Source organism: Falco rusticolus, chromosome 4 (genome assembly GCF_015220075.1).
Source record: "Falco rusticolus isolate bFalRus1 chromosome 4, bFalRus1.pri, whole genome shotgun sequence".
In the NCBI taxonomy this organism is placed as follows: domain Eukaryota; kingdom Metazoa; phylum Chordata; class Aves; order Falconiformes; family Falconidae; genus Falco; species Falco rusticolus.
In genome coordinates this window covers 39075735-39097535 of record NC_051190.1, presented here as the reverse complement: position 1 = coordinate 39097535, position 21801 = coordinate 39075735, and the positions used below count along the sequence as shown (strand labels likewise).

The 21801-nt window shown below is 55.5% G+C and overlaps 2 protein-coding genes and 1 long non-coding RNA gene across 3 annotated transcripts; all 3 read left to right on the top strand.

Moving 5' to 3' along the window:
• Positions 1-1032: 1032 nt before the first annotated feature.
• Positions 1033-18175, top strand: PGAP6 (post-glycosylphosphatidylinositol attachment to proteins 6). Its single transcript, XM_037385027.1, has 13 exons — positions 1033-1185; positions 5198-5375; positions 6950-7157; positions 7244-7377; positions 7756-8021; positions 9260-9588; positions 10327-10420; positions 10949-11072; positions 11781-11917; positions 13974-14152; positions 14628-14774; positions 15169-15285; positions 15822-18175. Exons 1-13 carry the CDS (start codon positions 1077-1079, stop codon positions 16116-16118), a joined length of 2319 nt encoding a protein of 772 aa, XP_037240924.1. The 5' UTR covers positions 1033-1076; the 3' UTR covers positions 16119-18175.
• LOC119146810 lies at positions 1705-3030 on the top strand. The gene is made up of 2 exons (XR_005103849.1): positions 1705-2122; positions 2232-3030. It is a non-coding gene; the product is annotated as an uncharacterized LOC119146810 (long non-coding RNA).
• Positions 18176-18299: 124 nt separating the features above from the next.
• Positions 18300-21579, top strand: MRPL28 (mitochondrial ribosomal protein L28). Its single transcript, XM_037385028.1, has 5 exons — positions 18300-18635; positions 18871-19023; positions 19353-19487; positions 20134-20220; positions 21158-21579. The coding sequence occupies exons 1-5, from the start codon at positions 18348-18350 to the stop codon at positions 21233-21235; spliced, it is 741 nt and encodes a 246-aa protein (XP_037240925.1). The 5' UTR covers positions 18300-18347; the 3' UTR covers positions 21236-21579.
• Positions 21580-21801: the final 222 nt, after the last annotated feature.

The following is a 21801-nucleotide window of genomic DNA, read 5'->3' as shown; positions in this document are numbered from 1 at the left end:
CTGCTCCGACTGGGCTTTCGGTGAAGTCAGAGGCCCTAGAAAATGACTGGCTCTTCCCTAGGGAATCTCCTTCCCATACCTAATAACTTATCACAAGTATATCAGGTCTGTGAGAGCAAGGAGCAAAGCTTTCGAGCTCCTGAAGTAGAAAGTCCACCTTCAGGGAGTTTGTGGTTGACTGCGAACAGGTCTGAAATCCTTGGCCAAGCTGCCCCATAAGCAAGTTTTGGGATTTTTTGCTTGAGCAAGGACTCCGAGGCTGTGTCCAGCCTGCGTTACTCTCCCGGAGAGCACAAACACACCAGAAGGTATCCCAAAGAAAAGGCGTCTAAGAGGGAAGATCCTCAATTCTTTAGAAGCCAACCAGAAAATACATGTCCTGTGAGTCCTATGAAGGTGGCAGATGGGTGAGAGCGATGGGACTTTCTCGGAAGGACGTAACCCACCCTTGGGACGGCGCCTGCCTGTGGTTCCCGCTGGGAGCTGGGCACGGTGGGTGGTTTGGGCAGGCCCAGGCATGGTAATGTTTGAGATTTCAGCTTCAACTGGTCTTCAATTCCCGGTTTACTTTCCCGTCACAGCACTGAGAAGCAAACCCACCCTGCCGCTGACGCCGCTGGCACCCCCAGCCCCCCTTACCCGGGCACCCTCCCACGGCTCCAGGGTGCTCCTGGGGTGCTGACCCCCCACCCCCCCGCCCCAAGGTCACTCTCCTGGGGCTCTCAGCGATCTCCTGCCGTACCGGGGTGCCGAGGGGACCTCAGGACCACCTCAGGTCTCTGGGTCTGAGGGCTGCCTGGGGTTACCCAAGGTCTAGGGGCAGGACGCCAGAGCTTCCCCGGGATCACGGGGCTCCCCAGGACAGGGGGCGCCCCCCAGGGTCCGAGCACCCCGCAGACCCCTGCCTGCCCCCGAGCACCGCGACTCCGCGGCTCCCCCCGGCGCGGCGGTTCCGGGGGGCGGCGGTTCCGGGGGGCGGGCCGGGGCGGGGCGGCCGGCGGAAGGGGGCGGTGGCGGCGGGGATGGCGCTGCGGGCCGGGCGGCGGGCGGCGATGCCGGGGTAGCGCCGGGCGGCCATGGTGCGGGGGGCCGGCCCGCCGCTGCGGCTACTGCTGCTGCTGCTGCTGCTGCTCCTGCTGCAGCTCCTGGCGCTCCCCGCCGGCCGCGGCAACCGCACCGGCCCCGGTGAGTCCCGGCCGGCGGCGGGGGAACGGGGACGGGGCGGGGTTAGGGGTCCCGGGGCGCAGAGGCGCCGGTGGGAGACCCACGGGGTTACGTTGAAGTGAGCGGGCACTTGCCCGCCCGCTAGCCCCGGTAGCCGGTCCCGCGGGTCCCGGGGCTGGCTGTGAGGTGGCCCCGTGATTTCCCGAGGGACCGGGGGCTCTGCGAGCCGCCCACCGTGGGGCACGCGTGGGGCGGGCACCGTCGGGCTCCGGCCGTACTGGGGCTGCGCCGGTCCCGCCCGGCGGTCGGGTCACGGTGCTGCCGGGGCACGAAGGGTGAGAGCGGAGGCTCTGGTGGGGCGGTGGGCTCCCCGGGGGCCGTGCCTCCCCCTCCGGAGGGCCGGCCGACGGTGGGGGCTTTGGGGAGGGATGGCTGGTTGCCTGCTGCACCCCATCGTGGAGGTGGGCTTGTGCCGGCAGTGGCTATCAGCCAGTGATGGTGGGTGGCACTTACCCGCAGTCGGCAGAGCAGGGAGGCTGCTCCGGGAGCCGCCGGGTGAAGCGGCCTTTTGCCCCCAGCCCACCCTCGGCTGGCATCCTGCTAGCTGGGCAGCCAGCCCCGCAGGGGCCCCCTGCACCGCAGGGGTGCGGGGTGCTGTGTCTCGGCGCTGTGCCATCGGTGGGGGAATGCCTCAGGAGGGTTAGGTCTGGGCGCTGGCCAAGGTCAGCTCCTCCCCAGAGGAGCAAGGGGTCTTCTTTCTTCAGCAGCTACAGGTGTGGTTTTGACCGGGGTGAAAGGAACAGGGTTTCTGTTACACGATAAACAGCCGGACATCCTGCCACATAGTCATGTCCTTTCCTGAGTCGGACTGATCGCCATCTCAGTAGCTTTAGACAGCATCTGCTTTGAAAGGAGGGCCTCATGCTTCTGGTGGGAAGCCCTGAAACCAGCAGTCCAGGTATCATTTTCTAAAACTGCCGTGAGATCATCTGTGGACAAACAAACGCAAGCTGTCACAGGCGGCTCTTTATTCTGAAATTGAAATAACACATCTCCTCTCTGCACAGAATCGTTGAGGTTGGAAAAGACCTGTAAGATCGTCGAGTCCAACATAACGCTGCCAAGTCCACCAAACCCCTTCCTGGAGTAACTTAGGGCAGAGTGCATCCCTAGAGAGACATTTGCACACTCTGTGATTCTACCACATCTTGTTTCTTGTCTGAAAAACACTTGGGGTTTTGCATCATATGTTTGAAATCTGCTTATGTGAAATCTGTATAGGAGAGGATGGAAACAACACCCATTTGACAACTCCCTTGCTCAGTTTAAAGGCTTGTTTTACATCATGGGACAGTCGAGTGGGACTTTCCAGGTGTTGCCATGCTGGCACAGAGCATACTGAATAGATGGGGACAGACACATACAGAGCACAGCAAATACTAGAGTACGCGCCCTCGATGCAAATGGGCTGCCGGAGCGCACGCCCTGCCTGCAGTGACCTGTCTTTCTGGCTTTTCTCTGCTGATACTCAGTTTATGTGCCTGTGGTATTTCCTTGTTAGCCCAGGCGGAGGGTGCCCTGGGAGATGGTTTACCCACCCTCTGGTGCAGCTCTCGGGTGCCCAGCACAGCAAAGCCAGCGAGCGGGCGCTTGGCCAGTTGTCGCCGAGAGAAGCTGCGTGTGAGCGGACTTTGTCCACGTTGGCATTTTGTTGGTACAGCCACGGCTGCTGCAAACCTGATCTCAGGTAATGCGTGGGCAGGACGGGTCTGCCGGCCTGCCCTTGACCTGTTACTGCGCTTGAGCTCTCTCTGTATAATTGACCAGTCCTTAATAAATAGCGTTGCTGATGGCTGGAGGTTTTAATTTTGCAGCCTGCCTGCCCTCTTCTCCCCCAAAACCACACAAATCACACTTTAGCTTTGTGAGAACGTGCTGGATGGGTGGTGACCGTGGCTGTTGGCCTTGCAGAGCCTGACAGCCGGTAGGGCTGGAGCAGCTTGTGTTGAGGTGAGAGGGCTTATCCCCATGCAGGCTGTCAGGTGAGACCTGTTGCACTGAGCAGGACCAGGGCTCTCCCAGCTCTAATCACACACTGTGTCCCTGTCTGCCCTCATCCTATGCCCAAACATCTCCATGGATTTCCAGAAACGAACGTGCCGTGTGCATGCAGAGTGCAGCTGGGGCTATAGACACCACCGGTTAAGACTGCTCCTTTCTGTAGCTCCCATGCGTGAGATGTAACTGGGCTTGTAGGGCATCACAGCCAACTCTTGTCTGTAATAGCCCATGCACTGCACTGGTGGGGCAGCCGGGGAGCATTTGCTTGAAAAGCCCCTTTTGTGGTCTCTGCTCCTTGCTGGCCTAGAGAGCAGTGGAACCCCAGCGTGGGGACTGCAGCGGAACGGCTCTGGCCACGGGCTGTGGACTTCTGGCTGTCCTGCTCAAGGCTCACCCTTCCCCGTGACCTTGCTTGGCCCCGTGCATTAAAAAGTGCTGCTCCCTTGGCTGGACCCCATGGGTGCACAGCCGGGGCAGTCCCTGCGGCGAGGTGGCGTGGCCACACTCTTCCTCCACAAGCAAATCCTCCATTTGGCTTGCGTGGCTGGTATTTCTTGCTTTCCTGTTTCCTCCTTTCCCTCTTGGGTTTGCAGTGTGCCTGGAGGCTTTGATTTGGTAATTTGCCAACGAACTAAACCCATGATTACCGCTCCTGTCTCTTTGCAGCGCCGTGGGTACAGGCCAGCGTGCATCCTGCTTTGGGGCATGAATCGTAGTTCCTGCTTGGATTAGATGCCTCTTGACATGAAGTACATCCCAAGGCTCTGGTCCTGCCTGAGAACTGTTTTTCTCCTTTTTTGGCATCTTTCTTAAACTCAGTTGGGACCTCTGTGTGTCCAGCATGACCCTGTGCAGTGTCAGAGGACGGCAAGTTAAACCATGTTTGCTGCTTTATTCTCTGATAGAAATGAGGAGTCTGCGTCTGAAAGGTGCCATGGTTTTGCCCCACTCCAGGGAATTCCAGAGTAGAAAAGGAGCATCTGAGAAGACTCAGCAGAGATATGGAGACATCTTCTTCTGCCCCCTTACTGAGTGTTATGAACCTTGTATTTGGGTGGGCAATATGGCCTTGGTTCTGCTGTCTCTGTGCAGTTTTGTCCTCTTCTCAACCCTGGTGTGATGTTTCTTTTCTGTCCCCGAGTTGCAGTCTGGCTGGTTTCTTGCTGACAATAACACCAATGTAAAATTTTGCAGGTGAAATTATCAGCAGGCTGGGGGTGGTCTGTAGGCATAGATGGGCAGAGGGGTGGATGGAGGACCTAGTCCCGATAGCACTTTGACTGAATGGCTGTTGCATTCTTGCATGACCTTTCAGCCTACCCTAGAGCTGTTCTCACTATCCCAGCAGCTTTCTTCCAGGCAGGAAAATCTTTAGACTTTGGAAGGTACATCTGAAAGCAGGGTTAGGTTTGCAGCACATGAATTTTCATCATGTTGGGCATCACAGGAAGGCAGCATGTTGCGCAGTACGTGTGTCCTGAACTGGGTAAGATGGGTAACATCAGTCTGTGCACTCAGCAGGGACAAACAAGGGCACAGCTCTTCCCTGTTGGCACCATAAACTGTTGCTGGAACCTGGAGCACCCCTGTGTTACCTGCACCCCTGTGTTACCTGCTCTGCACTGTTTGCCCCAGTGTTTGCTGATGCCTACTCCATCACGTCTTCTTGTGCCATCAACTTCTCCTCCTCCTCTCCTCAGCATCTCCTGTGATCTGTCATCTTCAGAGCACATCTCGCAGAGTGTAGTTAAGGCATCTTTTAGGGCTCTCTGGCTCCAGGTGATAGTTTTGTAGCAGGGCTGTGGGCAGTTCTAGCTAGAGGAGCAATGTGGATCACCTAGGGGGACTGGGATGAGCAACCAGGGACACAAAGGGCTCCTCTCCAGCAACCTTAAAACTCCTGTGTGCTTCTGTGGGCGGGTGTAGTGCCCTGCAGCCTGCCCCAGCAACTGCTGTGCTCTCTCCCTTTCAGACTCCCTGTATGTCTCTGAGTACTTCTCTCAGAGCGCACAGAAGCTGTCCTTCTACAGCTGGTATGGCAACGCCAAGCTTTTCCACTTCCATGTGCCAGAAGACACTGTGCTGCTTCGCTGGCTCCTGCAGGCCTCCCGGGGGAAAGGACCTGAGTGCACCAGCATGGAGATCACAGTGTATGTATGTCCCTGTGCCAGTGCTTGTCCCATGTGGGCTGCCAGTCCTTCTCTTGTCCTTGTTGCTCATGGCTGTGATTGGTTAGTTGTAGGAGGCTGGGCGTCTGTTCCCCAGTTGCAGCAGCCACAGTTTCTTCATGTATTAACACTAAATCTGTGTTTAAACCTGTAGAGCGTTTTGTGTTGGTGTTACCAGTGGATCTGGGGCTGTCTGTCAGATGTGGTGTCTAAGGGATGCCTTAGAAACATGGAGAGAGCTTCACGGTGAGGCTGGTGTTACTGTTCGTGAGCAAAGTTGTTCCTGGACCTTTCTGTGCCTGGCAGGATCCTGCACATGGTACCAAAGGATGTGGCAGGACTACAAGGGGCTTGAGAAGTCCCAAACCAATTGGAGGTGGATGAATTCCCCAGTACAGAGGAACTAAAGAGACTGGGGACGCTGTGTAGGGGATGCGGCTGTGTGTGAAGCAGAGACAGGAGAGGAACGCTGAGTCCTGCAGACACAAGAGCATGAGGAGATTGCAAACTCAATGCCAGTGAAAAATGCTGCTTAAGCGGTACTTGAGTTGTTGAAGGATTTGAGGTCAAAAACTTGCAAGACTTTGAGTTGTATCTTGGGAGAGTACCAAGTTTCCTGGGCAAGTGCCTATGGAGACACATGGGTGTCTGGCACCCACTCCACAGAGGTCTTGGGAGCGACTGAAGCTGCTTGGCTTGCGTTTCCCTGGTCTGTCCTGGGCACAGACTGGTGCTCCTAGTTGCTCCAGAGCAGCCTGGCATACATGATCTTCCTACTTCCTGCTTCCTAGAAGGGTTTCCAGTAGCTTGGGGATGTGAGGGACAAGGCAACAGCAAAATGATATCCAAAGAAATGCAGACCAGCCCAGCTAAGCTCAAATGGGTTAATAAAAACCTGTCCCGCCTGCTTGCTGGACCTGTTACGTGTTGTTGCAGCGCAGTCCAAAAGCGAGCAAATTAAATGCCAAATTGGCTGCCCAAATAAATATCTCGCGTGTTACTTAGCTGCCTGCTTTTCTGCTGCCTCAAACATTGGGCTGTGTATCTGGAAAGCAGAAGTGCTGGTGTACTGAAGTCAGTCACATGCACCTTACTGGGTAAACATCTTTTTAGTCTGTCAGCCTGCCCTTCTTAAAAGAGGAAATAGGGAAGATGCAGATCTTAGCTAGAAAATTAAAGCTTTTTGTTGGTGATTTAGCCTATATGGGGTATTTGTTCATGGTTATAAAAAAAAGGAGTAGTCCTGCGGCTGGGGCTTAACCTTACTGAGCGTGGAAATTTGCTTTCAGGCTTGATGGAACCATGTAAATCCTTATCTTAATAAGCAGGCAAGTTAAACCAATCTCTAAATAAATCCCGGATAAGCTAATAGCATCCAGTCCTTGCCAGATGAAATTGATGGCTCCTGTGGTCCACTTGAAAATGTGGGGGTTTTCCAGGCTGCTCCCCCTCCGATCCCAGGCCAGCCTGGGTGTCCGCTGATGAGTTTGTATCCCAGTTTATCTTGCCAGTGTCTTTGCATCCCTGATTTATTTGCATTCTGTTTTCTCTCGCAGGCACTTTCGCTATGGAGCCCCTCCTGTAATTAATCCACTGGGCACTCGTTTTCCTGCAAATGCAACCGTCCGTCCTTCCTATAACATAAGTATCACTCTGAGCAGTGCTGTGCAAAATGCCACCTTTGTGAACATCACCACCCCTGCTGCTGGAGACTGGTTCATCGCTGCCCATCTCCCTGAGGCTGCTGGCAGGATTGAAGTGAAGGTGAGGGTCCTGCTGAGGGTCTCAGCCACTGTACTCTGCCCAGCGTGTCTCGCCACAGCTGACCCGTCTGCTCTCCCCTCCTGCAGGGTTTCTCCACTCCATGCCCCTATATGTTCCAGGCAGATATGTTTGTGCTCAGACTCACTGATATGCCTGTCCTGGAGCCTGGCATTGCCATGTCACAAACGGTCGTCTCACCTGCTAAGCCACTGCATGTCAAGTGAGTGAGAGCAGCGGATGGAAAGGCTCAGGGCCGTGGTGGGGTGGGATTTCCCACCGGTGCTGCTTAGGGGAAGCCAGTGTTGTTCCCTGGGGCTGGAGCTGGGGGGTCCCCAACCCTGTTGGCCAGGCTTCCTGCAGCAGTGGCAGGGGTTCCATGGGGAGCACATGAGCACCCTTCTCCAACTCCTCCCGGGCGGTCTTAGAGGTTCAGTTGTGGGAATTTTAGTTCTTTGAGATGTTTTCTTTGGGAAGGATTTTCACAACACCAACCAGGACAATCTAGTTCTTGCCACAAAGTCCTGGGGACTGTGGTGGGGCATGGCTGGCTTGTGTTGACAGTACAAGCTCTGCAAACTGCTGGTCCCTTCTCCCGCAGGGTCTTTGTTCCCAAGCATGCCGCAGGGATGCGGTTTGAGCTGCGAAGCTGCATGGCAAGCAAGCAGAAAGCATGCGCCTTGCGGGTAGTGCTGGGCTCCATCACTCTGCCTCAGTCCTTCCAAAGGATCATCACCTGCACGGGGAACGTCAACTGCAGCCTGACCCTGGATTCGCCCCCCTGGGAGAAGTGGCTGCAGATCATGGTGGAGAGTCTCGGCGCTCCCAATGCCAGTGTGTTGGTGGAGATGCTGGCTTCTTTCACAGGTGGGCTTCAGCTTTCTCTAGTCCTGTGGGCAGGACAAGAGAGAACTCCATGTCTACTGTGTCCCTCTTGGCCCTTTGGGTGGCTGGCTGTAGCTGTCTGCGTTCCTCAGCATGCTGATTGCCTGGGTAAAATCCTCGGGGCTGAGACCCAGTTATTGCTTTGGGGTCAAAAGCGAAGGCTCTGATGTTCACCCAAGAGGGATACTTCCTGGAGCTGCCTGGTTTGGAAATGCCTGACAGTTTCAGGGTCTTTGAAGCAATGATATTTCCCTAAGGCTGTTTGGGAAGCAGTGGCTGGCTTAAAATCTGGTGGGGAAAATGGTTTTGGGGAGAACAGTTTTGGGTATATGCGCCAGACAGTAATGATATGTTGACTGTCGATTGGCAATAAGCAGGCTACAGACAGGAAACCATTCCACAGAGGTTTACCTGGGGTAAGGTCTTGGGTTGTAGTGAAGGGATGTCACCATTTCAGGTGACACCTTGTGACTCAGGAGGTCACAAGTTCCTTGTGGCTGTGATAGGCACCTTTGCATCCTCTTACTATGTGACCATAATTCCTGTCTGACCCTTGGAAGCTCACCAGCTAGGTACATTTTCAAAGATTTGTGTTTTTTCTGCTGGGGTTCTGCCATCCCCTCCTCAGAGCAGAGCCTCATCCCCTGCGCTGGAGGGCCTGGCAGGCTTAGAGGGGAGCCCTAAGGCTCTCTGGGAGTGATGGACAGGTTCCAGCAGTGGGACCCAAGTGTCACATGCAGCTCCATCTGCCACGATGTGATGGCTTGTGCCTGTAGCTACACTGGGTTAGCTTCTTTCTCCTGCTCACCCTTGTCTGCTCGCATCTGGGGAACTGGTAGAGACTTCTGTGCAGCCTGTTGTTACGGAACAGCCAAGTGCTGTGCTCTGCCACTGGCTAGTGATGCTCCCTGGGTACATTGGTGTGTTATGATGCTCTGTGTTATCTCTTCTTCTGTTCCCACTCCCCCACAGCTCCAGGGTGCTTCCACCCACTGTACCGGTGTCTGGCTTCCATCAGTGTCCCAACTTGTGGATGCTGTTGCTGGAGTTCCCCTTGCACAGATGTGCCTTTCGGGGGCTGTAGCCATACTGCAGTGCATGAACCAGCTGAAATACGCCCAGTTTGTGCTATCACTTGAAGGTCTGGAGCTGCTGGGGCCCTGCCTGGATGAGGTGCTAGTTCTGGCTGTTCTTATTCATCTCCTTTTTTTACTTTATAGCTTGCAGACCAGGAAGTACCAGTTCATTCCTTAACTTCAGCAGCCTAAACCAGAGCCAAACTGGTCCCAGACCAGGTAGTGCAGGAGCGGCAGGGAGCTCCACTCTGTCTACCAGAGAGGCTTCACGCAATGCGTCCGACAAGAGGAGCTTCTGCCTGCAGAACCAGCCCGTCGTCCGTGAGGACCTGGACGTGGTGTCCGTGCGCTACAGACTCTTGAATGGTCCCAGTGTGCCCGTGAACTCCCTGTCCCCGACCCTCCTCCTCCTCAACCTGAACACTGGCGTGGATAGCGGCGGTTCCCTCGTCATCAGTCTCCTGCTTAACAAGGTGCGGAGGCTGATTGATGGGATTGTCTCCCCTTTGCGGGGCTTTGTGCCTGCTCTTGGGCTGGTTTATCAGCAAACTCCAGGGGTCGTTGGTGCCAGTGGGACTTTTTTTGTTGTCACAAAACACTGAGCCTGTTTTAGCTGCTTCCAACATGTCCTACCTGCCAGCTCTGATTCAAATGCCACAGGTTGCTGGCATGTGGGGGAAGTGATGCAGAGGAGACAAAATGGAAAGCAGCTGCAGTGCCATCTTCTGCACGGGAGCCTGGTGCCTTGCCACCAGGAGAGGAGACTGAGCAGGCAAACCCAGGGATGTCCCTGCCCAGGTCGCTGCTTCCCAGGCTCCTTCAGTGACACCCTAAAATCAGCCCCCTGAAATTCTCTGAAACTTCCTGAGGGCTGGAGCAGGGCTCAGCCCTGATGTCCTGCTGCCTCAGACTTCTGCCACGCTGTGCTCATGCTGAAGCGATGTGCAAGTGCCCCAGCTTTGGAGCAGTTCCCCCCGTGCAGTCCCCCAGGAGGCTTTCTTGCCTTTCAGCCAGCATGTGACACAGTGGCAGCACAGGGTGAGCTGAACACAGCTTTGCCCAGAAAGAGCTGCTGAACTGATGGGTGACCTTGATCTGCAGGATTTATTGTCACCTGCTGCTTCCATATACTGTGGGCAGCATGGGAGATGAATTGTGCAGGGGGGTGGCACTGGGGTGCTCTGACATGGGACACTGCTGTGTTTGCACAGACATCCGTGAGCCTGGCCGATGGCACCGTGGTAGCGTGTGTGAGTGCTGCTTCGCCGGTGCTGTCCCTCAATGCCACCCAGAACTGCAGCACAGGTATGAGAGCTCAGCTATGCTGTCTTGGGGCTTTGCTTTTAGATCTTGTGAGCCGTTTGTTGACTCAGGACTTTGTGGCATGAGCCGATTTTGGCACGGACCCTCCTGAGGTCTTCATGTTGGCACATGCCCAGGGTGCTGGTGCTAGTGTGGCACCAGGAGTTAGCCTCCACCAAAGGAGGGTCTGATTACCAGCTAGGGTCCTTCCGGCCTCATTGGCAGAAGGTTTGGGGATGGTCAAGGTATTGCCAGTGTGCAGAGAAGCCAAGATCTGCATTGGAGGACTAGCCAAGCAAACAGGCTATTCCAGGTGCCCTGTGCTGTCTATGTAGGTACGGAGAGCTGAGATGAAACAAAAAAAGAAGGGTCTCTGGAGCAAGGGTCCTCTCCATCCCCCTGTTGCCTCCTGAGGGTGGGAGCAAGGAGCCACAGGAGCATCCAATTCCTGTGCAATCAGTCAGAGCCTGGGATTGCTGTGGGCCCTTCTCCCCCAGTCTTGGCACATCACAGCACCCTCTTTTCTTTAAGCTTTTTTCCAGGGCTACCCTCTGAGCGTGAGCACGTCCTCTGCAGAAGCAATGCTGATTGTCCTGTACCCACAGACAGATGACTGGTTCCTCTCCCTGCAGCTCATCTGCCCAAAGGGCCAGGGGTGAGTCTGGCGTCATCCTGCCCTGGGGCCAGTTCAGGGCACTCTGCCTCTGCATCCTCCTGCCCTTTGCTAGTGTGAGCAAAACTGAACCCCTGTCCTCACCGCTGCGCTGTGGGCTCCTCTCACCTGGTAGCAGTTGAACTGTGGCTCCAGAGGGGGAAGGAGGTGGGTGGCACTGCTGACTTGCTCCCTTGTGAGTGCCCAAGCAGCTTGTCTGGTGCTGAGCTGGCTCATCTCATGCAGACTGCAGATGGCAGAGCTTGCCTGGATGAACTTCCCCTTCCCCAGGTAGATTTTGAGGTGACAAACTGGTAAATGAAAATGCTGCTCTTCCTCCTTCAAGGAAGTCTCTGAGATGCAGGCAGCTGTGCCCATACTCCTGCAGTTTGCCTTACTGCTGGTTCCTTGTGTAAGGCCCTGAGCATGCACTGTGAAACAGTGCTGGCAATGCTGGTCCTGAGGACCAGTCATGGGCACTGGGGTCTGCTGTGGGGGTCTGGGGAGAGCTGATACCTCCCTGCACATCGGTTTGGCAGCTCAAGTGGAGAGAGAGCCAACTCTGCTAGCTGTTGGGAGTGATGGAGCAGATCGCAAAGTAGCGGGGAGCTTGGTGCAGGAGCGTGGCCTGACCCCCTGGAGCAGAGTGCTGCCTGGGTGCAAGGCTGCCCCAAAGGAGCGGGGTGCCAGTGTGACCTGCTCTCCTTGCAGTGAATGCAATGCCGCAGAAGCCAAAGTAACGGTCTTCACGTATCTCACCCCTTGCTTCAATGACTGTGGGCCGTACGGGCAGTGCAGCCTCCTGAGAAGACACGGCTACCTCTATGCTGGCTGCAGCTGCAAGGCTGGTGAGTGCCTTTTCCTAGGAAGCTTTGCCAACCTCCCCAAGGGGAGGACACATTTTCCAGTGGTGGTGTTTGAGTAGAGGAGCTGGGGTCCGCTGTGGCTGCCAGGAGCAGCCTGGTATTGCAGTGCCTGCCCAAAGAGCCTGTGGCAGGCTCTTTGGAAGCATCCTGACTTCCCTGAGGGGTGCTGGGTTCTGGGAAGCACAGAGCACCCCAGAGGAAATGGGCAGTCGGGCTGAGGACAGCTTGGAGTTTCATTTCCATCTTGGAGTCCCCCAGGGTTTGGAGAGGTGCTTTTGAGCATCCCCAGAGAGACCAGGGAGCCAGTAGGGCTGCCTGAAAATGCTTGTGTTGGAACCTGTGCCCTTCAGGGAGGTTTGTCACAGGGTCCTGGTGAGGGGTGCGATGATGCTGGGCTGCAGTCCCTGCCTGTGCTTTACCATGGTGCTCTGCCTCCTGCCAAGAGCCAGCAGGCAGGCCAGACCTTAGACTCCGAGGTGCCCCTGGAGAAGGAGCATCTGTGTCAGCTGCTAATTATCTTAATGGTATGAGAAGACTGGGCGGCAGTCAGTGGTAGTAGGAAGTAGATCATAGGGAAGATGATAGCTCTGCTGTGCCTGGGTGGGGAGGTGTATCTGCTCTCAGCAGAAGGGCAAGGCAGAATGTGGTTCAGCATGGCTTTGGGCCTGAGCCAGAATGTCCTTGCTGTCTGCTGCAGCGCCGGTGAGGACTGAGATGGAGAACAGCATCCTAATTTCCCCGAAGGGTTCCAGGTTCTGGGAAGCACAGAGCAGCCCAAGGGAACTGGGGAATAAGGCTGAGGACAGCATTCTGCTGAATCACTTGGAGAAAAATGTCCCATCTGCATATTCGTGACCCAGAAATCAAGTGGAGAGAGCAGCCTGCCTGGGCTCTGCCTGGCAGGGAGCCCACAGAAGGGGCAGAGCTGCCGTCTTGGTTTCTGGTGGCATTGTAATGGGATGGATGCTACTTTTAACTCTGCTTCTTGACCACGGTGTGCCTGTATATACCCAGGCTGCCCTGTGACTGAACTCCTTTCCCCAGAAAGGCATCCTGATCTTGAATTAAAATAATTAAAAAAAAAAAAAAGAAAAAAAGGCAGGGTTTTATTCATAAGAGACTGTCTCAGCTCAGTCCTTGGTATCCAGTGAGCAGACAGAATTGTGCCCAGTGTCATGCACTGTCCTCTAGGAGATTGTCACTTTGCTGTCCTGTGCAGAGCTACGTGTCACTGTGGGCTGAGGCAGTAGGTTTGCTCACCTTGGAAAAGAGGAGTTGGAAGGGGATAGAATCTGCTGCCCATGGGGGTTACAAGGACCCTGGAGCCAGGCTCTTCTGGGGGAGCACAGGGAAAGGGCGAGAGGCCACAGACATAGGCTGCAGCAAGGAAACTTCAGCTAAATCAAAGATGACAATTTCCCCCATCAGTTGTTCACATCTGCACAGTACCCAGGTCTCCATCCTTGGAGATCTTCAAAATGCAGTTGGGCAAGGCCTAGAGCAACCTGGCCTGGCTTTGCAGTCTGCCCCACTGTGGCAGGTGGGACAGGAGCCCAATGTTTTCCTCAGTGCTGTGAATCATTCTCCGCCCTGATTCCTGGGATCTGAAGGGAGCTTGCACCCAGATTATACCATCATGTGAAGCATCCGACCTTCGAATGCTTGATGTACCACCAGCAAGTAGCATGTGCGTTGAGTTACTGTGGGGAAGAAAAGTACCAGTCTGGATAGACCCATGTGGAATGTAGGATGGCCTCTGCTACTGGGAGCAACCTGGGGGATGTCCTTGGAGCAGATATGGGGCTCTGCTGGGGTTCCCTGGGACTTTGCACAGCAGAGCATGCGATGAGTAATGAGACCATCCTGAGAATAGGAGTGCAAGTGGCTGATGGAGCAAGGGAGAGGAGAGTCAGGGATAGCCTGGGGGTGTGATTGCTTCTTCTGAAGCATCCCAGGCTCCTGCTGGGTGCTGCTGCTGGGTGCTGCGGGAGGACTATGTAGGGCATTTGAGATCCACACAAGCCTCTCTGCTCTGCAGGCTGGGGGGGGTGGAGCTGCACAGATGATACCAAGGCCCAGTCTGTTGGTGTGCAGAACCTGGCCACCCTCCTGCTCACCCTGAGCAACCTCATGTTCCTGCCGGCAATAGCAGTTGCTGTTTATCGCTACTACCTGGTGGAGGCCTCCGTCTACACCTACACCATGTTCTTCTCCACGGTAAGTATTGCCTTCTGTTGGGTCCCCTGCTAGCTCCCTTGAGCACCAGGAATGCTGCATCAGACTGAGGTCCTTGGTGTGGCAGTCCATCCTGGAGCTCCACAGCTTCTGAATTACTGGAGAAGCACCTCCATGGACATGCCCTGCCCCTTCAGAACTTGGCAGCAGTGTTATTTTTACTAGGTCCTTCCACCTACGCCGTGGGTGCTCATATTTGGGGGTAGGACCCCAGGGAGCAGAGGTGGGGCAGGAGTATGGCACACTTGAAGGGTGCTGTCCTAGGAGCTCTTGGCTGCTGCTGGGAGGATGCAGGTTGATGGCTGCTCTCATCTGCTTTCTGTAATGCCACAGTGGTTTGGTCTCCTGGAGGCACTGCTGGGGGGGTCCTGGCTGCCACGGGCTGAGCTTTCTCCTGCCCAGAAAGCTGTGGTGCTGCTGGATTCATGCCAGCCTTTGCTTTTGTCCTTGGTTCTAGTTCTACCACGCGTGTGACCAGCCAGGCGTCGCGGTGATGTGCATCATGGACTATGACACACTACAATACTGTGACTTTTTGGGCTCTGTGGTGTCCATCTGGGTAACGATCCTGTGCATGTCCCGGGTAAAGAAGATCCTGAAATACGTGAGTGTCAGGTACCCCTGCGCAGCAAAGGCAGACCTGAGCCAGCCAAGCCATGGGTTGCCATGCTGAGCCCTCTCACGGCTGTTTCAATGACACAGCCCAGCCTGGTGACAAAGCCTGTTTGTCACCCTGATTTTTAAACCAGCGGGTTGTTTTGTCCCAGGAGTTTGTATCATGAACCTGTGTGCTTGTAGGACTGGGCCCGAAGGGACTGATATTTGTGGGAAAGGTTTGTGGGTCTGCTGGTTTCTTCTTTGGAAGATGCTACTCCCGAGTCCTGTGTGCACGCAGGGGTGGGTGGCCAGGAGGTGAAGCCCCCGCTGCCTCTGGCATGGCTGGCTGTGCTCTGGCAGCAGATGAGCTACTGACAGTAGTGGTGGTGTCTCATTCCCAGGTCCTTTTCATCTTGGGGACCCTGTTAATTGCCATGTCCCTGCAGCTGGACCGCAGAGGGGTGTGGAACATGATGGGTCCCTGCCTCTTTGCCCTCATCATCATGATTGCAGCATGGGTAAGTAAGGGCAGCCTGGCAGGTCCTTCTGCCCTTTGATCCCCTCCGGAGAACAATGGTGGCACAGCAGACCCCAGGCTCCAGCTCATTTACAGGCATGGCCTGATCTCCCTGAAACACCCAGGTGGAGGCAGGGGGCAGGGCAAGGGATTCACCTTCCATCCCTCTAGTAGCTGAGAAATCCCCAGGGTATGGGTCTGAGCACAGTCCAGCTGCTGCAGTTCCAATTCAGTGCACGCCCATGTCTGCAGTGGTGTCCCAAAATGGTTGGCTGTTGCCTGTGCCTTGAGCAGAAGCTGTAGCATCTGTGCTGGGCTTTGGTGCCACGGCTGGCTAGGGGGTTTTGTACACAGGAGGTGGGCCCAAGAAGGGGGGAGGTTGAATTTCTTGGGGACAGCAGGCTTACCCTCTTGCCATGAGGTTGGCAGGTGCTCGTGGGTCAGGCAGCGTTGCCTGTTTCCCCCTGCCTAAGCTTCTGCTTGGCTGCCCAAGTTTCTGGTTGGCTCCTTAACCCTTCTGTGCTCCGACACCTCCAGGTATACCATGGAGTGAAGCGCAGGCACTGCTATCCCTCCTCGTGGAAGCGCTGGGTTTTCTACCTCCTCCCAGGGATCACCTTGGCTTTCATTGCCATCTCAGTATATGCATTCATGGAAACCAATGAGAACTATTACTACACCCACAGCATCTGGCACGTGCTGGTGGCTTGCAGCGTTGCTTTCCTGCTTCCTCCTCGGGACAAGCATAAGAAGCCCTGGGCCTGGTCACAGAAGCTCACTTGTCGCTATCAAATCTGCCAGAACGACCGTGAGGAGCTCTATGCTGTGACCTGAACTGCTCGGCTCCTGGTTGCAGAGGTGGAGGGCTGGGGAGGTTGCTCTTTGCCTGGGCTGCCCCTCTCTTGCAGGTCGGCAATCCTCTTACATGCTCATTTGCTGGCTGGGAGGGCGCAGTGTGGACCAGGTGTAAAGATGAAGATGGTGGGCTTGTCTTGTGAAGGCAGGTTTGAGGCCACCTCTGCGTTCCTGCTGGGACAGGGCAGGCTTTTCATGGTTCTAGATCAAGGAATAGCTTGTCCCCCACCTCCCTATGGCGCTGGGGGAATAGCCAACCCTTCTTCCCCTCCTGCTGTGTCCATGAGGCTTGGGCTTAGCCCACGCTGATCTGGAGCCAGGGCTGTGGCTGCTGGGCTCTCCTCTGTACCCCCTGTCCCAGCAGAGGACTGTGGGACGGGGATTTCCCCAGCCATCCTGCAGTCAGCATTTGAACCCGAGAGAACGGGTTTCTTCTGATCTGGGGGGCAAATGCTGCTGCATGCCCTTGGTGCTGATGGGGAGGGAGGGAGCTGATCTCAGCGTGCCCTGGGCCCTCAGCCTCCGTCTCCACAGGGGTCTGGAGCCTCCCTCCCTGTGCAACAGGTGGTGCTGCTCTTACCTAGCCCTGATTCAGCGGCAGGGCCTGGGGAAAGAACAAGGCTGGGACTTGGGTCCTGGATTCAGGATCAGACTTAACAGGAATGTGAAAAAAATCCCGTATAGGGACATGCAAGAAGCATCAGCAGCATCTTGTCCAGAACTGTGAAACCCCTAGCAGTGCAGGGTTTAGTCTAAATTTAGCCCTCTTAGCTCATCTGGAAGGAGGCAGGCTGCTGCACTGTCGCCTTCCTCTCTCAATGTTCAGGTATTTACCGTCTTCCTCCCTTTTGTGGGTTTGGCATGCTCATAGCTCTGCCTGTGGCAGCATAGGTGGTCCAGGGTGGTGTCTGAGCTGCACACCCCCTGCTCCTCTGTCCTGCTGTGCCTCAGAGGCTGGATGCGCTGCGGAATCATGGCTGATCTGGGGCCACCAGCAGTGTCCCACCCCAGCCAGGAGCATTGCCACGGGCTCCCTAGATGGCTACAGTCTCCTTTGCAGCGTCTGTCTCACCTTTGCCTTACTATAGGGCATGCAGGTGTCAGAAAGCAAGGGCAGAAACGTGGCAACCAGGAAAGTTGTCTTTGCCCATCCTTATTCTACAAATAAGGGCTCAAATACATTGTTCCTTGCTGGTTTATTCCAGCTGTGGCTGGTCTGGTGCATGCTGCTGGGAGCCCCTCAGGTGGCTTTGGGGAGGAAAGACCTATTAATGAAGGATTTGCCTCCCTGGGGTTATTTCTTTGCTTTGGAGAGCGCCCAGCCTTCTGCTCGGCTCTGCACTTTATCCCCCTGCTTCCTTTCCTCTGGAAACTCCTGACTTCTTAAGCAGACACAGGATGAGCGAAGGGCACTCACCTGCACCCAGCGGTGTCACCACCCCCCCCCGGCACACACGTCCCCTGCGTTGCCTTTTGCTGCTGATATACACGACACAGCATGGCGGGAGCGGGGGATGTGGGGCCCTCAGGGCTTCCTCCAACTTTTAACACTTTTAGGCTCTTCCCTGCCCCCCCCCCCGGCCCCATCTTGGTTTGCACAGCGGCGTTGCAGCCCCAGCACTGAGGCAGGTGACCCGCCACTCCTTCACAGCCTGTGCCAGGCCGCTGGGCTGGCCTGGGTGCTGCCGGTTACCGGAGAAAGCAATAATTCCTCATCGGGCCTTTTCCTTCAGGGGCTTCCGCGCTGCCAGGCAGGAGGAGCTTTGGGGCGAGAAATCCCGGTAACGTGATTGTTTTGTGTTTGATCGTTGAAATTCTGCTTTTACCCTGCTCCGCGACGGTTGGCCCCGGCGCAGGTTGCGTGCGGTGCCTGGGGGAGGAGGGCGCTTCGTTATTTTGGGTCAAATCAGAGCAAATTCCTCTGTCTGGGGAAAAAAAATAGCTGGGTTGGTTTTTTTTTGGCTGTTAATATCTGTGATTATTTTATACCGTAAATTTTAAAGCTTACAGTTTTATAATTTAATAAAGGTAATGGTCTTTGAGGGCAAACCCGTGGTGCTGCGCTGGAGGCCAAGACCCCCTGCGGCCGCCGCCATCGCTCCCGCTGCCCGGCCGCGCCAGCCAATGAGAGGCGGCTCCGGGGCAGCTTCCGGCCGCGGTGGCCGCTGGGAGCGGAAGCGGGCGGTGGTGGCAGCGGACGGGCGGGCGATGCCACTGCACCGGTACGCGCCGCGGCTGTGGCCGGCCCTGCGGCTGCGGGAGGGCATCTGTGCGCGGCTGCCGGCGCACTACCTGGCCCAGCTGCAGGACGACACGCCGCCCACGCCCGTACACTGGCGGCCGCTGGGCGTGCGGTACCGGCGGAACCCGCGCACCGGGGAGCGGGAGAGGGTGCAGGACGTGCCGGTGCCCGTGTACCTGCCGCGCGCTGCACACGAGGGGCTCTGGGGCGGCGAGGGTTGGATCCGCGGCTTCCGATATGCTCGTAATGACAAGGTGAGCGCTTCGGCCTTGCCGTACCCCAGGTCATGTTACCGGGCTGGCGGTGCGCAGCCGGGGGGCGAGGGTCAGGCGACCGGGGCCTGCTGCAGCGCTCTCCGCCTTCCCCCTGCGGCGTGAGGTCACGTCTGGGGCGGCCCAGGCAGCCCCTGGTGCAGCCTCAGCCGTGGTGGCGGACAGCAGCACCCCCGGAGGGCAGCGCCCCGGGCCCTGACGGCCGGTCTCTGCCCAGCTCTCCACCAGGCTGCCCAAAACGTGGAAGCCACAGCTCTTCGAGCGGCAGTTCTACAGCGAGATCCTGGACACCACCCTGACCATCACCGTCACCATGCGGACACTAGACCTTATTGATGAGGCCTATGGCTTCGACTTCTACATCCTCAAGGTAAGGGCTGGCGGGACTCACTGTGCAGCAGCCTCGGCCAGGCCACGCTGCCCTCGCTCAGAGGCCTGCAGGCATCTGCCGTTGTTAATATATTAGCGCAGGTCTAAAGCTTCTGGCCTTAAATACCCCTTGACTGGAGCCTTTAGTTTTAAACATCAGAATCTTGATGAAATTAGCTCCAAAGCATTTTTCCCCTTTAATAACGTGTGTCCCGAAAGCCTCCACAGCACGCGGATAAGCTGCCAGCATTGTCTGTGTGCCAATAGATTGGTGTGATCTCTAGCAGCTGGGTTCTTGGTGGAGTTTAACGTTGGACTTTATCTCTCCAGACTCCAAAAGCTGATATGGGCTCGAAGCTCGGGATGGATTTGAAGCGAACAATGCTGCTGAGACTTGCACGGCGGGATCCAAAACTGCATCCTGATGATCCAGCCAGAAGAGAGGCGATCTATAATAAGTACCAGGTGGGTGCCTGACTTGCCATTCGTGCCTGGTGTCTGCAGTGATATTTGTTGATAATGCCCTAATCATCCTGTCACAGCGCAAACCAGTGTTAATGTCCTGTGTTTAGAGTTAAGGGTATGGGCAGAGAAGATAAACATTGTTTGTCAGGTTTTTCTTGTCTCTCTGTGGGCTGCTAATATCTGTACTGATTGCTTAGAAAGACAGAAGCCTCTATTTGTGTTGTGATCAAGGTCAGCGAGGGTCTGCAGTAAGCACTGGTAGCTGGCACTGCCAACGGCAGTGAGAATTCATACTGGTGCTGCAGCGAGGAGCCCAGACTGCCTGCATGCAGTTTAGTGTTGTGCAGCTGGCAATGGTGGCCAGCATAGAAACGCCACCAGCGTCTGCAGTCTGTGGAGCTGTGCTGAGGAACAGCCCCAGAAAAGAGAGGCACAGCAGCAGGCATGACTGGTCAGAGAAAGCAAGACCCTCACTAAGGGGAAAGAAGGGAAGTGGGCTTTGGTTGCCAGAAATGAGGGAACAATGTTGCAAGTTTTGTTTGTAGTAATGTTCCTACTGGGTTACGTGTTTATGTGGGTTGGGCGTAGAGAGGATCTGTATCTTAGTCACTTGGAAGGACTGGACCACCTGTTCCTTTTGCCACAGGAATTTGCAATCCCAGAAGAGGAAGCTGAATGGGTTGGCTTGAGTTTAGAAGAAGCAATAGAAAAACAGAGACTCCTAGAAAAAAAGGTGAGTTCCTGGGGTAGTGGTTAGCACTGAGATGTCTTAGCTGCATTAGGCTGTGTGTCCTGCTGATCTGAGCAGCCTGGGCATTCCTGAGCAATGGAAGTGGTGCTCCGAAGCTCCTGAGCAGCCACGTGAACCTGGTTGAATTTGGGTGCCCAAAACCTGGGGCTGGGTTAAAGCTCATTATAAACCAGATGCCCTGATCAGGGGAGAGATGTTTGGGAGAATGGCTCAGAACTTGTGCCCTGTTGCCTGAACTTGGTTGCTGTCTGCTGTACTTGTGCTTTGAGACACATGGATATGAGCTCAGGGCCCACCCGGTTCATGACCCTCTGTCGCTGCAGCTCGCTTGTTAGAGTCAATATGCAGAGGAGGGTGCACCAGAGAGCTGCTGGGGCAAAAGGACTTCCTGGGGTGGTGGGGTATTATGGTGACATTTTCCCCAGACCTGTTAGCTCCTGTTGTGGCTGCAGCAGGAGTGGAAAGGTCAGGAGCACTGACTGCACGAGGTGGTGCTGGGCCCTGAACCCCCTGGGGCTCCAGCACCTTCAAGGAGTTGCTTCATGCAATGTGCTTCAGTACAGAACTGTCAGAGGGCAATGTGAGGAGGGAGGGAAAGAAGCTTTTTTAGAAGGAAAGTGGTCCCTGGGAGCTACTGATGATTCTCATCTGCAGGCAGAACTGGGAAGGTTGATGAATGGCCCACACAGGTGCCTGTCATCTCTGAGACAAGGTCACAGAGCTGAGCAGAAGCTGTGTCTGGAGGAGTGGCATCGCAGGTTGCCTTGCTCAGCCACTGAAAAAAACCCAGTCACATATTTCTCTGGTTTCCACTGCTAGCACTCTCACACCACTGACTCCCTGGTCTCTCCATTAGACTTACCCCTTGCTGCTGCTCAGGTTCACTCCTTTTAAGTGGTTTATCCTCTCTTTGTTTTAGGACCCTGTCCCACTCTTTAAGGTATATGCTGAAGAGCTTGTCAACCAACTGAAAGAGCAGGCACTGCAGAAGCAGTAGGTGGAAGAGACCTTTGGCACAAAACCCCTGCCACAGATCAAGCTGTAGGGGTCAGTGAGTCTTCTGTCTGAACCATGTTGCGTGGAAGGGGCCATGTGAAGAGCGTACCCAGGGCATGTTGCAGTTACTGAAGTCTAACAACGGCCTGAATTCCATGAGAAATCCTTCCTGTGGACTGTGGAAAGAACTTCTGTCCTGTGGCCTCTGAAAGTGTTCTTGTAAGACTGACTTAGCATGGTTCTTCTGCCTTTCCAAGTAGTTGGCTGCTCTTGAGAGTTTGATCACAATATAAAATGAAATACACGTTTTGGGAACGTCAGTAAACTTTTCTCTGGTACTTATTACTCAGTAGTGTATTATAGCAGGTACTGTGAGACTCTGTGATCGTGTAACTTAGATCAATCCCCAGCTTTCTGCAGCAGAGACAATTGTGCCCCCAAAGCGTGACCCCAAAGCCCCTGCCTCAAGTGGTGCCTGCCAGCAGGTGGGGCTGAGCTCCCTGGCTGCAGTCGCCGGCGGTACTGCTCACTCCAACCCCTTAGGTTCCAGCGCTGCTTCTGTTTGAA

Coding starts and splice junctions, on each gene's coding strand:
- MRPL28 (XM_037385028.1), top strand. CDS start 18,348: ATGCCACTGCACCGGTACGCGCCGCGGCTGTGGCCGGCCCTGCGGCTG. Junction 18,636..18,870: donor GATATGCTCGTAATGACAAG/GTGAGCGCTTCG, acceptor GTCTCTGCCCAG/CTCTCCACCAGGCTGCCCAA. Junction 19,024..19,352: donor TCGACTTCTACATCCTCAAG/GTAAGGGCTGGC, acceptor TTATCTCTCCAG/ACTCCAAAAGCTGATATGGG.
- PGAP6 (XM_037385027.1), top strand. CDS start 1,077: ATGGTGCGGGGGGCCGGCCCGCCGCTGCGGCTACTGCTGCTGCTGCTG. Junction 7,378..7,755: donor GCTAAGCCACTGCATGTCAA/GTGAGTGAGAGC, acceptor CTTCTCCCGCAG/GGTCTTTGTTCCCAAGCATG. Junction 11,073..11,780: donor ATCTGCCCAAAGGGCCAGGG/GTGAGTCTGGCG, acceptor CTCTCCTTGCAG/TGAATGCAATGCCGCAGAAG.